This window comes from Prionailurus viverrinus, chromosome D3, assembly GCF_022837055.1.
Source record: "Prionailurus viverrinus isolate Anna chromosome D3, UM_Priviv_1.0, whole genome shotgun sequence".
Lineage (NCBI taxonomy): Eukaryota > Metazoa > Chordata > Mammalia > Carnivora > Felidae > Prionailurus > Prionailurus viverrinus.
Window position 1 is genome coordinate 22889934 of NC_062572.1, and position 13723 is coordinate 22903656.

At 43.6% G+C, this 13723-nt stretch overlaps 1 protein-coding gene across 1 annotated transcript in view; it reads right to left on the reverse strand.

The window, feature by feature from the left end:
- Positions 1-13695, reverse strand: part of LIMK2 (LIM domain kinase 2) — a 59656-nt gene extending 45961 nt beyond the window's left edge. Inside the window, exons 1-2 of the mRNA XM_047827247.1 lie at positions 13550-13695; positions 2149-2248 (exon numbers count right to left, since the gene is read on the reverse strand). Coding sequence (XP_047683203.1) covers positions 2149-2248; positions 13550-13565 — 116 coding nt within the window. The 5' untranslated portion in view covers positions 13566-13695. The remainder of the gene's footprint in view (positions 1-2148; positions 2249-13549) is intronic.
- Positions 13696-13723: the final 28 nt, after the last annotated feature.

A 13723-nucleotide genomic window follows, 5' to 3' on the forward strand; every position in this document is an offset into this window, starting at 1 on the left:
AGGGCAAATTACCAGGCTCCATCCAAGGACTTCATGTCATCCAGTTTTCGTGAGAAAGCTCAGGAATCAGGAAATGTGCTCCTTAAATAAAGCTGGATTAGAGAGATTATGTCCTTGAGACAAAACTATAAATAGGTCTCCTATTCCAGATGTTCTACTTCCCCCACAGGCATGATCTTTGGTGTAACTGTGCCAAGGTAGTTCAAAGTTAACTTTAATCCCTGAGGCTCTACATTAGAAGACCAAGAGGTGTGTAACAAGAGAAATAAATCCATGCACATAGGTGTATATAGACACACATTCACAATATAATATAAAGTGACAGCTATGGATTATTATGGGTATTCTATGTGTCAGGTGTTATGCTGAACAGTTTATCTAGGTTATTACATTTAATTGTGATAGCCTGTGGGATGAGTACTTATCCCCATTTTATAGATGAGATGCCTAAAGCTCAAGGCAGTCAACCCAAGGACAGTTAATAAATTGCAAAGCCAGGATTTGAAACCAGACAGCCTCCTTCTAGAGCCTGCACTCATCCACCATGTTAACGTGCCTTACTTCTTTCTCTCTACACATATATTTCTCTCTGCCCCCCACTCTGACACACACACAACATGCACACAAATATGTTCCCTAACAAGCTAACATCTGACCAGACCCACACTTGATGCAAGAATTCAGTACTGAGGTCAGCTCTGACCATCCATGACCTGTCTCTGTACCTCTTTTTGTCTTTTTGGTTTCAGGCCTCTCAACTGTGATATGAAGGGGTTATGTCACACAATAGGTGTGTGGTTCCCTTCTGGTTCTGAAGTTCTCTAGTGTTAAGAGAATCCAGAAATTCAAAAAATTAGCTTCTTCTACCCTGTCCTGCTTATTTTGGATGGAAAATATTAACACAAATAGGAAAATAGCAGGGATAAATATGACCCTATGGGTTAGGTGCCAAGGTGAGCCTCAGCCTGGGAATTCATCAGGATTAGCTTCAGCTCTAAATGAAAGTGGTAGCCAAAGGTTTTATCTGTAGGGTCCCCTTATAGCTCCGATATTCTGCTCTAATCCTTACTAAATAAAGGTAGTAAGTAAAGGTAGAATCAACTTCCTTGTGGGTAAAAGGAAGAACCAAGGCAATTAGATCCACAGAGAAGACTGGAGAGCTCTCTGAATTAGAGCTGAAAGGGCAGAAAAAATGCTAGTTCCTCTCCAACTCTTCCAGAGGCCAGAGCTCTCCAGGCCAACCCCCCACATAGTTCCCGGGTGGAGGCAAGTGCTTAAAGGTCAATTAAATTACTTGATATCAGCACGGGGGATGCTTTGCAACAAGAGCTGTGTGTGGGAGTTGGAATCTATAGCACATGGTGCCTGTCTACAGTCTGTCTCATTCTCAGGATGTGAGCAACAGCCCCACCACTTCAGACCATGAGGGCACACATGCCCACCCAGCCTCCGATGTGGAATGACTGTAGGCCAGGCACTGTTTTATGTTCTGGAGAATGCAGACAAGCTCCCACTCTTGAAGATTCCAATCTCACAGGGGAAAGAAATAACCATTCAGTGGGTGCCTACCATGTGCTAGGCCCTTGGCATATATGATTTCATTCTATCTTAACAAATCTATGAGATAAATTTTTAACATCCGTGTTTTCCCGATGAGGAAACTGAGCCTCAGACAACAGGAACAAATCTGACTTTAAAGTCTCTGTTATTTTCAAGAAACTGGGCTGCCTTCAAACAACAATCTCAGAGCTATAATAAAATTAAATAACAAAAAGCAGGAAACTAGGGAGGCATCCTGTGGTGAAGAGCTGGCTCTGCCAACTGCACTCAAGAACAACCCTTGAGGCACCTGCGTCATCAGTAGTGTAGCTGTGGGAAAGTCATTCTTTCTGGGCCTCAGTTTCCTCATCTGTAAAGTGAAGGTGCTGGGATACCCTGGAAAAGGCTGCTCCAATCCCCCTACCCCATTTCTAGCTGTACCTTGCCCACATGTGGCTCTTCCATTTGTTCATGTGCTCTTCCTTGGCACATTCTTCCCTGTCCTCTCAACCCATACCAAAATGGAAACTCTCAAGTCAGAAGCTTGTTTTTGTATTTTCCAGAACACGAAGTAGTGGCTGGCAAAGACAGGAGGACAGACCCACTTACCGGAAGCAAGAGCTGTGCCAGGCTTCGTTGACAGTCCTGTACCACCTCTGGCTTGGAGCAACGTGGTCCCCACAGCCCTGACACCTCCAGGCATCTTCACCTACACACAAAACCAGGAGGTTCAGAGGCCCAAAGTAGCAGGGGGCACAGGGACGGGATTCCTACCATGCAGAATAAGACCAAGTCAACAGACTTATATTGAAAGGGTGGTCCAGTGCTCTGCTAAATACACAATTCCTGCCTCCACAAGATCTTTGGTAAGCACTTATCCAGCTTGCTCATCTCCCCAGGGACAGGGAATTCATGACCTCAAAAGTAAGTCTCATTCCATTTTTTAGAAATGGTTCTGATTATTCCTTTTTCCACAAAACCTGCCTTTTCCTAGAACTTTCAGCCCTTGCTTATTATAGTTCTGAGTAGATTAAATGAACAAGGTCTCTTTCTTTTGACTTCCTATGACTGTTCTCAACCAGCACCCACAAAAACTTCTCTGGGTTAAACATGTTATTCCCTTTTCCTATTCCATCACTGAGTCCAGGAGCTCATTCATTCAACCAACATCATAGGTCCTCTTGTCAGACCCATGGGTCCTCTCTCCAAGCTCTATGATGGAGACTGCTGGATAACATCATCTCTGTTCTTCAAGGAGCAAATCCACTGAAAAAGAACCCTTCTTCCACATTATAATTTTCCCTTAGTAGAAGCAAAGTGCTATTTTAGTTAGGAGAAATTATGGGTATAGAAGGGAAAGAACATTTAATGAACACCTCCTATATACCAAGCCTTGTACTAGCTGCTTTCACAGACCCAATTGCATTTAATTCTCAAAACAATCCTGTGAAAGAGGTATTAAATTCATTTAATGGGTGGGAGAACTCAAACCTAGGGCTAGAGGGTGACAGGCCACACAACAGATTTAGCATTCCAACTCAGGCCCAACTCATCCTAAAGCCCATGCTCTTTATACTCCACCATGTTAATTTCTGCTCATTCCACTTAGGGGAGTCAGAAAAATCTTTGTAGAGGAAGCTAATACTTGAGCTAAACCTTGAAGGATGGAGTAGATTTGCCAGGGGCTGAGAAAGGATGGAGAAAGGCTGTATAGGCTGAGAGATTAGCATGGGCAATAACACAGAGTAAATCCATGTCCCTCCAAAAGGGACAAAACACAATACTTCTGCTGTGGCTCAGATGCCAACTTCTTGAAATAAAGAAGGCAGCTGAGATCAAGCTATGGTACCTGACTCAGCCCTAGAAAGCAGGACAAGGTTGTTACAAGACTCCCTTGTACACTCCGTGTATGCAGCTTTGTTCTCTCTGGGTAACTCCAGACTGCCACAGGCACGGTGACAGTCACTGAACCCTGTTTCACAGGCACAGGGGTCATGAATAGACAATGCACATCTCCAGACACTTCAAGATTGCTCAGCAGCATTCTGGGGTAGCCAGAACACACAGGCAGCTGTCCTTATACCCCAGAGGAAAGTTAAACAAGCTGGCAGAAGGCTTTAAAACCTCGACCCACCTGCTCCTCTCCCCCAGTTCCATAGTGATAGGACATATATGCCATCATCACCTGAATCTAAAGTTCTCAGACTCTCAGGGCACCTGGGTGGCTCAGTTGGTTAAGTGTCCAACTTCAGCTCAGGTCATGATCTCAAGTTTTGAGTTCAAGCCCCGTGTTGGGCTCTGTGCTGACAGCTCAGAGCCTGGAGCCTGCTTCAGAGTCTGTGTCCCTCTCTCAGCCCCTCTTCCACTGGGGCTCTGTCTCTCTAAAATAAATAAAAGGTTTAAAAAAAATTAAAATTCTCAGACTCTCAAGAGGGGTCTTTTTGGTTTTTTGGATGGTAGTAATCAGAGAGTGCACTATAATCCTCACAAAGTCCAAGGTTCAAAGTCTGAGAGACTTACTCAAATTGGGTTATGGACAGTGGGTGAGACAAAGAATTAGTGAGAAGGTTTTCAATGAAGACAGGCATCCAAATGAATCTTCCAAGTTTGCTGTTGTTGTTTTTTTTAAGTTTATTTATTTCTTTGGAGAGAGAGCAAGCAGGGTAGGGGCAGAGAGAGAGAGAGAGAGAGAGGGAAGAGAGAGAATCCCAAGCAGACTCCACACCATCAGTGCAGAGCTTGATGTGGGGCTTGAACTCATGAACCATGAGATCATAACCTGAGCTGAAACCAAGAGTCAGACGCTTCCAACTTATAGAGGTACAGATTTGAAACATTTTTGGAACTCTTGCATGGAAGGGTTTTTAGAGTCAGTTTGTGAACTGCTGTGTCCTACCCCCAGAAAGTCTCATTATTCTAAGCCATATCTTATTTCTCATTTTTACTTTTTAACCGAAAGGAATGGTCTCTAACTTGACCACCCACTTACTCAACAATTCAGCATTTTGGCCCTGGATGACCTCTGGCTGTTTACAAAATTCAAAAAGGATCAGGACTTTCCACTATGAAGATATCTGAGGTAACTTGTTATTGACACACCCTCCAGAGCATGCCCTTTCCCCAGTCTTGAGAAACTCAAAGCCACTGAATGAACACTTATTTAGAACCTGCTTTGTGCTAGGCTCCAGGAACACAAAATCAAGACCCCTACTCCCTTCTCTCATACCCACCTGGTTCCACCTTCCAAATGTTTCTCTAATCCTTCCCTGTCCTTCACCACAGCCTGAGTTCAGGTCTTTGGCTTCTTTTCCCTATCTACCACACAGTCTTAGCTGGCTCACTCAGACTCCCCAGTGTCCACAGAAGAAAAGGCTCAATTGTTTAGCATGGCACTCCTGTAATAGATTCCATCTTATCCCACCTCTCAGAAGATGTGCACTTTCCATTATCTCTACCACTACTCCCTTCCCCATTGGCTCCTTCCAAGTATTATTTAAATTAGTTCAAGTCTTTCTCATTAAAAAAAAAAAATCTGGATTCCATTTTCTGCTCTAGCTACCACCCTTCTTCCCCTTCACAGCCACACATATTAAAAAGCTGTCTACACATCACTGCTCTCATTTCCTCACTTCCCACCTGTTGCAATCTGACTTCCACCCTCACCATTTCTCTGAAACTGTCTCACCATGGGCCAAAGTGACTGCTTATTGCTAAATTCAATGGACACGCTTCAGTCATTCTTTCAGCAAATATTTGTTCTATGCCAACTATGTATCCAACCCTATACTGGGGAAAGAGCAGCAAATGAGAAAGAGATTCAACATAGATATTAAACAATAATATACTTATTTTAATTATAATTGGGGCAAGTGGTATGAAGGAGAAATCAAGTTCATAACTAGGAAAATGGGGTTGGGATAAAGCAAACAAGCATTCCTTAAGGAAATACTTTTTAAACTGAGCTCTAAAGGATGGATATGAGGGGTGCCTGGGTGGCTCAGTCGGTTAAGCATCCAACTTCAGCTCAGGTCATGATCTCCCAGTTCATGCGTTTGAGTCCCACATTGGGCTCTGTGATGGCAGCCTGGAGCCTGGAGCCTGCTTCGGATTCTCTCTCTCTCTGCCCCTCCCCTGTTCATGCTGTCTCTCTCTCTCTCTCTCTCAAAAATAAATAAAACATTAAAAACAAAAGGATGACATAAATTAACAGGCAGAGAGGAGGAGGGAAGGATAACACTGGAGATGGGAGTGGAAAGAAGACATGTGCAAAGGTCCTAAGGTAGGAACAAAGTCCTCACATATCATTAAAGTTGGCTATTGTCAGCTCCAAAGGATGAGGGGAACCAAGACAGGTCCCTGGCCTACTGTAGTCCTTCAACAAACTTTTACTAAAGGAATGAATGGCCGTCCACAAGGTGACCCCAAAGAACCTTTATCTCTCATCAGCAACAAAGGGATGCTCTAAATCACATCTTGATCTATTTTCTGTTTCTGCCATTCACATTTATGTTCTTGCATCCTAGCATTCACATCTTGAGCTATTCTGTGTTTAAGATACTTTACTGCCTTTTCCCTTAATCAAATTTCTATCCTTCTTTGATGGTCCCCCAAAGGCAGACACTGTTTGTTCCATTTTGTCTATACCTGCTTTACATCATTTGTTTTGTAATTATAGTTCATTATGTTTCTATTTCCTTCAGTCCCACCCTCTCTGTGTCCCCCATCCCGACTCCCAGCTCTAAAGGACAAAGACTGCATCTTGATTATCTTCAAATCTCCAGGGCCTAGCATAAAACCTGGTACAGAACAGAAACTCTTTGTGTGGCAAATCCAACTGAAATGTTGGATCCAGCTGCCAACTATGAAGGTAATTTCCAAAGATAAGCTCCAACGGTCAGCAGGGATGATTCCACTCAATAAGTATTCAGGTTCTCAGGATGACTACTTATGGGTAAAGCCACATGTGGACGTGCAGGCCTCAGTTTATCTGTTATGCATTCACACTGTTTTTCAGTTAGAGTACCTGAGCAAGAATATTCACCCAGAACCTTCAGCTTCTCAAAACCAAATACTCTTCAAAAGAATACTCTTGGCTTCTTCAGCTCCCTACAGCCCTGAAAGTTGATGATCCTTTTGCATCTTTTTTTTTTTTTTAAGTAGGCTCTACACCCAATGTGGAGCCCAGTGTGGGACTCGAACTCACAACCCTGAGATCAAGACCTGAGCCAAGATCAAGAATAGGACACTTAACTGAACCACCCAGGCACCCCCAACTTTTTTTTAAAGTAGGCTCTACACCCATATGGGACTTGAACTCATAACCCCGAGATCAAGAGTTGCATGCTCCACTGACTGAGCCAGCCAGGCATCCCAACTCTCTTACAACCTTTATTCTAAGAAATGAAAGAGAAATATAATAATACAAAGACCTAGCAATTTCTGTGAGGCCAAATGAAAGACCCATCCAGAATCCAGTCTGCCTGGGAAATATTTCCTCTCAGAAAATACCTCATTGTACCAGGACATTTACTCTCTCCCTCCATAGTGTTTATCTCTCATATTTGCAGACTTATCAACAGTGGCTACTGATTGTCAGAGGCCAGAAAGGGAGTTTGATTAAGTATATGTCCCCAGTAGCCTCAAAACAATAAGGGGCCCTTAGGAAGTGTTTAATAATCAGAAAACTGTACCTTCACAATTACTATTGGAATTTGTTGCTTTTAAGAAGTTGTAAATGTGCCATGCAAAGGGGGCGAGAATTACAACAAATAGTTCATTACAAAGGTTCTCACCTTCAGGATCTTTTGAATCCTGGTACAAAATATATTCAGTTTAAAAATATATATATATATAAAATCAATTTACATATGCTTCTCTCCCCCAACTTAATAACTGATGATGTGATTCTCAAATAATCTGTGAATTCACTGGGGCAGGCACTAGGATGACAGGATGGTAAGGCTGGAAGGGCCTTTAAAAATCATCTACTCTAGTCCAATCCTTTCGTTTTTTTGAAAGAAAAATGGGCTTGAAGAAGGAGAGTCAAGTTGCCTAACCATCAGAAAGCTGGTCCGAGAGGGGCTCAAACCCAAGTTCTGAAACTACCAGACCAGTTGCATTTTTATTATTGTATGCAGCCTTAGACAAGTTAGGACTTGCTTAAGACTACACAGTTATTCAGTGGAAGGGCTCAGCCTGGTACTCCAGCCCACAGCCAGTGCATTTCCCACAAGACACTAACATTCCCCTTAATCTTGGTCTAAGAGCTGGGTTTCTGCAAACTAGTCCTTTTCAGACTTCAAAGTGGTGAGAAATTTCCAGGTACTGAAAGCTCATGAGACCATAAAGCCTAACCTGAACCAACATGCACAGATCCTATCCTTTCATTTGAGAAAAATCTTTGATGCTTCTCATGTTCCACTAGACAATGAGAACAAGGAACAAAACCCAGCCAATTCAGTGCAGCACAAAACAACAAGGATGGTAACTGCTGTGCCCCCCTGGGTACTGGCAGGTCAGGTGTATAAATCCCACTTGTTCCAGGATAAAGCAGGAAGCAGAGGGGCAGGGCAGCAACCGGTGATGAGCAGCCAAGAGAGAAAAGATCACCCTTTAATGAAGTAAGTACCAACAAGACTAACAGTATGATTAACGTTCCTCTAGATACTCTCCCCTATATCCCAAAGATTCTTCCTCTGCACTAGCTTTCAAATATTACCAAGGGGAGTGTCTATAGAAGAAATATGACATGATTTTTAAAGGACTTTCTGGACTTCTCTGAACCTTAGATTCTTCTTTCATAAGAAGTGGGATCAAATTATTTCTTCTAGCTCTGAGTTAGTGACACCAAATGAGGGTCTCTCATTTTGCAGGTTAAGGCACATACACAGACATCTCAGAAGATTGATTTTTGCTGTTGTTTCCATCTGCCCTTTAGTAGTAAGGGTCAACCAGAAGAGCTGGAGTAACCTAGGTGTGAAACCTGGTTCTGTGTCCTTGGGCAAATTATTTAACCTCTCTGAGCTTGTCTCCCTTAATCTTTAAAAAGAGAATAACCATCTATACCTTATAGGATTCCCAAGAGGATTAAGAGAAATAACTAAATATATGTGAAAATACTTCCTGCAGTGCCTGACACTTGGTTGGCAACTGAAAGCTTTTCTTCTTTCTTTCATGTATATCTAGGGGGTTGGCAAGGGAAAAAGTTGAGCTGAATTACACTAACCTCTAAAATCTGAAGGGAACATTTTCAAAACAAATTCAGCAAATTTTTTCTACGTGCCCATGTGCAAGACAAAGACTATGTCACGAACTTCTGGGGCCCTTGGTGAGTACTCAGGCGGGTGACAGAGACAAGGGGATATGTACAGAAATAACACGTCAGAGAGGGACAAACCAGTTGCTGGGAGCAGGGCAAACTTAGTAGGGTAATAGGATACTTGGTAGAGAAACAAGTGAGACAGATGGTTCCTGTGGCTTTCCAGCACTCAGGTTCTCACCTCCAACCATAAGTCTACTTAGCTGTGAATGAATAGGCATTTTCTTATCAGAGAACTGGTTAACCAATTAATACATTCCCAAACAGTAGTTCTCTACTCATTGTCAAAGATAGGGGGAAAAAAATTAACTACTTTGAGTCCTTACAATGTGCCTGGTAGTGTTCTAAGCACTATGCAAACATGAACTAATCAAATATAAAGATCCTATAAGATGAAGACTAGTACTGAAGGATTATTATTGTTCCCATTTTATGAAGAGAAAATTGAAATGCTCAATTAACAAGTATTAGATTTGGGTTTAGACCACAGGTCTGCTAACTCCAAAGTCTATGTCTTTATATTTAGATTTTCTTCCCTAGAAAAAGGAAATTACAGGCAGAAAGACTTGACATAGAATACCAGGGTGGATGATCAAAGTATATTCTAAGAGAACTCGGCAATAGTTTCATGTTCTAGCTACTGTTGGGTATAGATTAATAGGTAAAAGAGTCTAATTGTTGCTACTATATAAACAAAGTCAACAGTGAGAAGGAAGATAGGCTTGTAAGAGAATGCTAGAGCTCTAGGTCCTCTCACTGAAATGCCAAACTGATCCTGCATACACACAAACTGATCCTGCATCCGTTCCTAATATGCCCCTGAACCCTAGCCCTTCCAGGTTGCAGGTAATTCCTGTGGTCAATGCCTTCTTCTCCATTCCTATCACTAACACTTCACCTCAGGGCCCACTGTATCACCCCCAGATTGGTGCCTTCCTTACTCTTGTCCAATCTATCATGCCCACCAATGCCAAATTGATACACACAAAATACACACATCATCATGTTCTCTGCCTCTAAACCTGTGGTCTCTACTGTAGTCTGAAAAATTCCACAAATCTAGCATTAAACCCTCCACAGTCTGGCTTTACCTACCCTCTCAGCTTTATCTTTCACTTCCTGTAACTGCCCCATTTCTCCATTCTTGCCTCTATCACCCATATCAATTCACCATCCCTTGTGAGAACCTTGAAACTTGCCCAGCTATGCTTCCTACTTCCAGTTTCTTCCCTACCAGGATATCATACTGCACCCTCACCCCCACCACTTTTAATCTACCCAAGACTTCTCAAATTTTACCTCCTAGAAGTATCTCCTGACCAAATCTGGTAGCCACCCTGGACACCTTGCTGTTGTTCAAACATGCCAAGTACATTCCGGGCTCAGGGCCTTTGCTCATTCCCTTCTATTCCCGACACCTTAAATGTTCTTCCCTCAGATATCCAAATGGCTTACTCCCTTCCTTCATTTCTCTGCTTCGATGTCATTAATCAGGGAGGCTACCCTTCCCTGACCTCCAACTGTTCCTATGACTTTATCCTACTTTATTTCTCTTCAGAGCATTTATCCCTGATATTTGATACTCAAATTTACATACTGTCTATCACTTCCATCAGAATACACACTCTGAGGGGTACGTTGATGGCTTAGTTGGTTGAGTGTCCCACTTCGGCTCAGGTTGTGATCTCACAGTTCCATTAGTGATTTAGACCCCCACATTGGGCTTGCTGCTGTCAGCCGGTCAGCTCAGAGCCCACATCAGATCCTCTGTCCACCTCTCTCTCTGCCCCTCCACCACTTGCACTCTCCCCAAAATAAATAAATACTAAAAAAAAAAAAAAAAAAAAAAAAAAAAAACAACAACCACATACACATACTCTGTTAGGGAAGGGATTTGGTCTGTTTTGTTTCCTGTTGTTTCCCCCAGGGCCTAGAAGTGCCTGGCACGTAATATGAACTCAATATATATTTGTGGAATGGATGCATGAATAGAGTTCTCCAACATCTTTTAAATTCCATAATGTTATCACACACAGGCCTTCTAAAAATTTGTCCTGATTTGCCCATTTTTTTCTTAATTACTCTCAACTGACAGTGAATTTCTCAAAGGCACAAACCACATATTATTCATTTCTACAAATATTTATTAAGGACTTATTATGTGCTATGTCTCAAGTAGCCTGGAAAATTGGAAAGAGCACTGGAGGAGAAATCCTAGTTTAGTCCTGACTCTACCATTAGTTGCGTGACCCTAGACAAATCCATTTTTCTCCCTGGGCCTCAGTTTCTTCATACATGAAACAAGGAGAGTAACATTATCAAGTCTCTCCTGGCTCTAGCATCTGTTAAAATTTATAAGAGGTAAAACTTGGCCCAGCCCAGTGCCTTAGACATCACAGTACTCAGTAAATATTTGGTTTCTTTGTTGTTGATTCTCCCGTTACACAGGAATCTGAGTTGTCTTGGAACAGTTCGGACAGAACAAGTAAAAGTTTAAGCCCCACTTCCTTCTGACTCCACAGGATAATCTCATTCTAATGTTTGTGATAATAAAGAATTCTGGTGTTTGTGAGAGGATAAAGCACTGAATTTGAAGTTGGAAAATATGAATTCCCATCACCGCCATTTACTTGGCTGTACAACCTTGAACAAGTCATTTCTGAGCCTTAGTCTCCCCATCCATAAAAAAAGACATATTGGCCTACTCACAGCTCTTCATAGGCACCTTTTAATGCTGCTCCATCTACCTGGAATGTTCTTTGCCCTTTCTTTGCTGGACTTACTCTCTACTTATTCTCAAGGATCAGCATAAACTTGCTTTTTAAAGGAAAAGTGTCTTCTTGCCACTCTCCTCACCCCTGACGTACTCTTACAGCACTTACTTCCACTGTTTATCTCAAATTATTATAGCATTTATTTCTATTACTACCTCAATTATTTACTATCCGTCTCTAAGGCTGTATCCACCACAAAGGCAAGGACTGTATCCATTTTGTTCATCATTATACTACTCAGTGCTTGCATAAGCACAAAAGTATCCCACAGATATTCTTATGGACAAATGTCTAAACTAATACACCTAGACACTTTAATGCCTCTACAAAGCTTTTTGGTTCACTCAGAGAAATCTAATAAACACTTATTGCACTCTAAGATCTTTTACAAGTTTCTGAGAATCAAGGTTCGAGACAGGTAACTGACATACATGGAGGTTAGAAAAAAAGTCACTGGAAATCATTTGAACTGAAAAACTCTGGAAGCTTAAAAAAAAAAAAAATTAGAGAGAAAGGGACAGGGAACATTTTTACTCCTAGTCTTCTCCAGAAGCCTATTATCCAGAATGAAGAGAAAAATCCCAAGCTTCCATGGTAAGGAAATGACCCACTGGTGGCCTGGTCCTTGTATTCAGGATGGAGGAAGTGACTGTCCACAGGCTGAAAGCCAGGAAATGGGGGCAGATATCCAAGACAGCCTCCCTCCTCCACCATTCCCTTCTGTCACCTCTAGAAAGCTTCTGGATGCTGACCCTGGTCGACCTAGAGGCTGGGCCTCCCACACAGGTGGCTGGGAAACAGAGGCAACAGAAAGGGGGACAGGCCAGGAGGGGAGGAAGCTGCAGGGTAGTGTGTGAGGTGACCGAGAGGGGACTGTAGGCTCAGCTAATCTAACTCTGAAGCTACCCTTTACCTTTGGACAACTCTTCGCTCTAAGAGGTGTTTGGCCACATTCTTCTCCTGTCTCAGAGAGGCCAAGGGAAGACCCAGCTCCCATGGAGGGTCCAGAACCCGAAGTGGCCTACCTTCCCCAGGATGAATGCTTCACTCTCTCCCTAACCCCTAATCCGTGTCCTAAACCCCAAGGGAGCCCACACTCCCAGCTTCCTGCAAAGAGCCCTAAGACCTGCCTAAGATCACAGGCACCAAGATACCCGTGAGACGCCCTGGATCCGGTCAGAAGTCACAACTATCCTCATTTCCCACAGAAAACCCAGAACCCAGGGTAACTCTCCATCCCCATATAACTGGCCCAAACCCTGAGAATCCCTTCCTTACTCTCCATATTCCACAAAGCTCTCACTCCAAGAGAACTCAGGCCCCAGCTTTCTTAGAAAGAATTTTATTTTTTTTTAAGTTTTGATATATTTATTTTGAGTGAGAGAGACAGAGAGAGAGAGAGAGAGAGAGAGAGAGAGAGAGAGAGAGAGAGAATATGAGAATATGAATCCCGAGCAGGCTCGGCACAGTCAGCGCAGAGCTCAATGCGGGGCTCAAACTTCCCAACCGTGAGAACAGGACTTGAGCCAAAACCCAGAGTCGGAGGCTTAACCGACTGCGCCACCCAGGCGCCCCCTTAGAAAGTTTTCATTTGGGGACCTGCGGCCGCCAGATTCACAAAAAAAAGCTGGTTCCCTCACAGAGCCCAGCATCCCTTCCTCGAGGGACCTCAACCCTCAGCAGCTCAACCCGCATATCCCTCGCATCCTTCTGTCTTCGGCCCCCCAATTCCCGAAGCTCCACAACCTCCGAGTCCTCGGGGAGCGTTGTGCTCACTTCCCCAGTTCTCCTGCTAAAGTGCCGGGGTCCATGGGGGTCCACTCAGCCCGAAACTCCCGAGGCTGCCAGCTCCCTTCAGGCGTCCTGGGCCCGGGCTTCCGAGATAACGGCGGAACAGAACGGCGCGGCCCTTCCTTACCCGACTGGGCGGCCATGGTTCCGGGGACGCGGAAATGGGGAGGAGGTGGTGGAGACTACAACTCCTCTCAACTCTCGCAGCCGTCTCAGGCGCGGGAGGATCGCGGCCCCCCGGCGCCAGCTGGATGCACCGCCTACGGCGCCCGGGGAGGACCAAACCGCACCTGGCACGGGG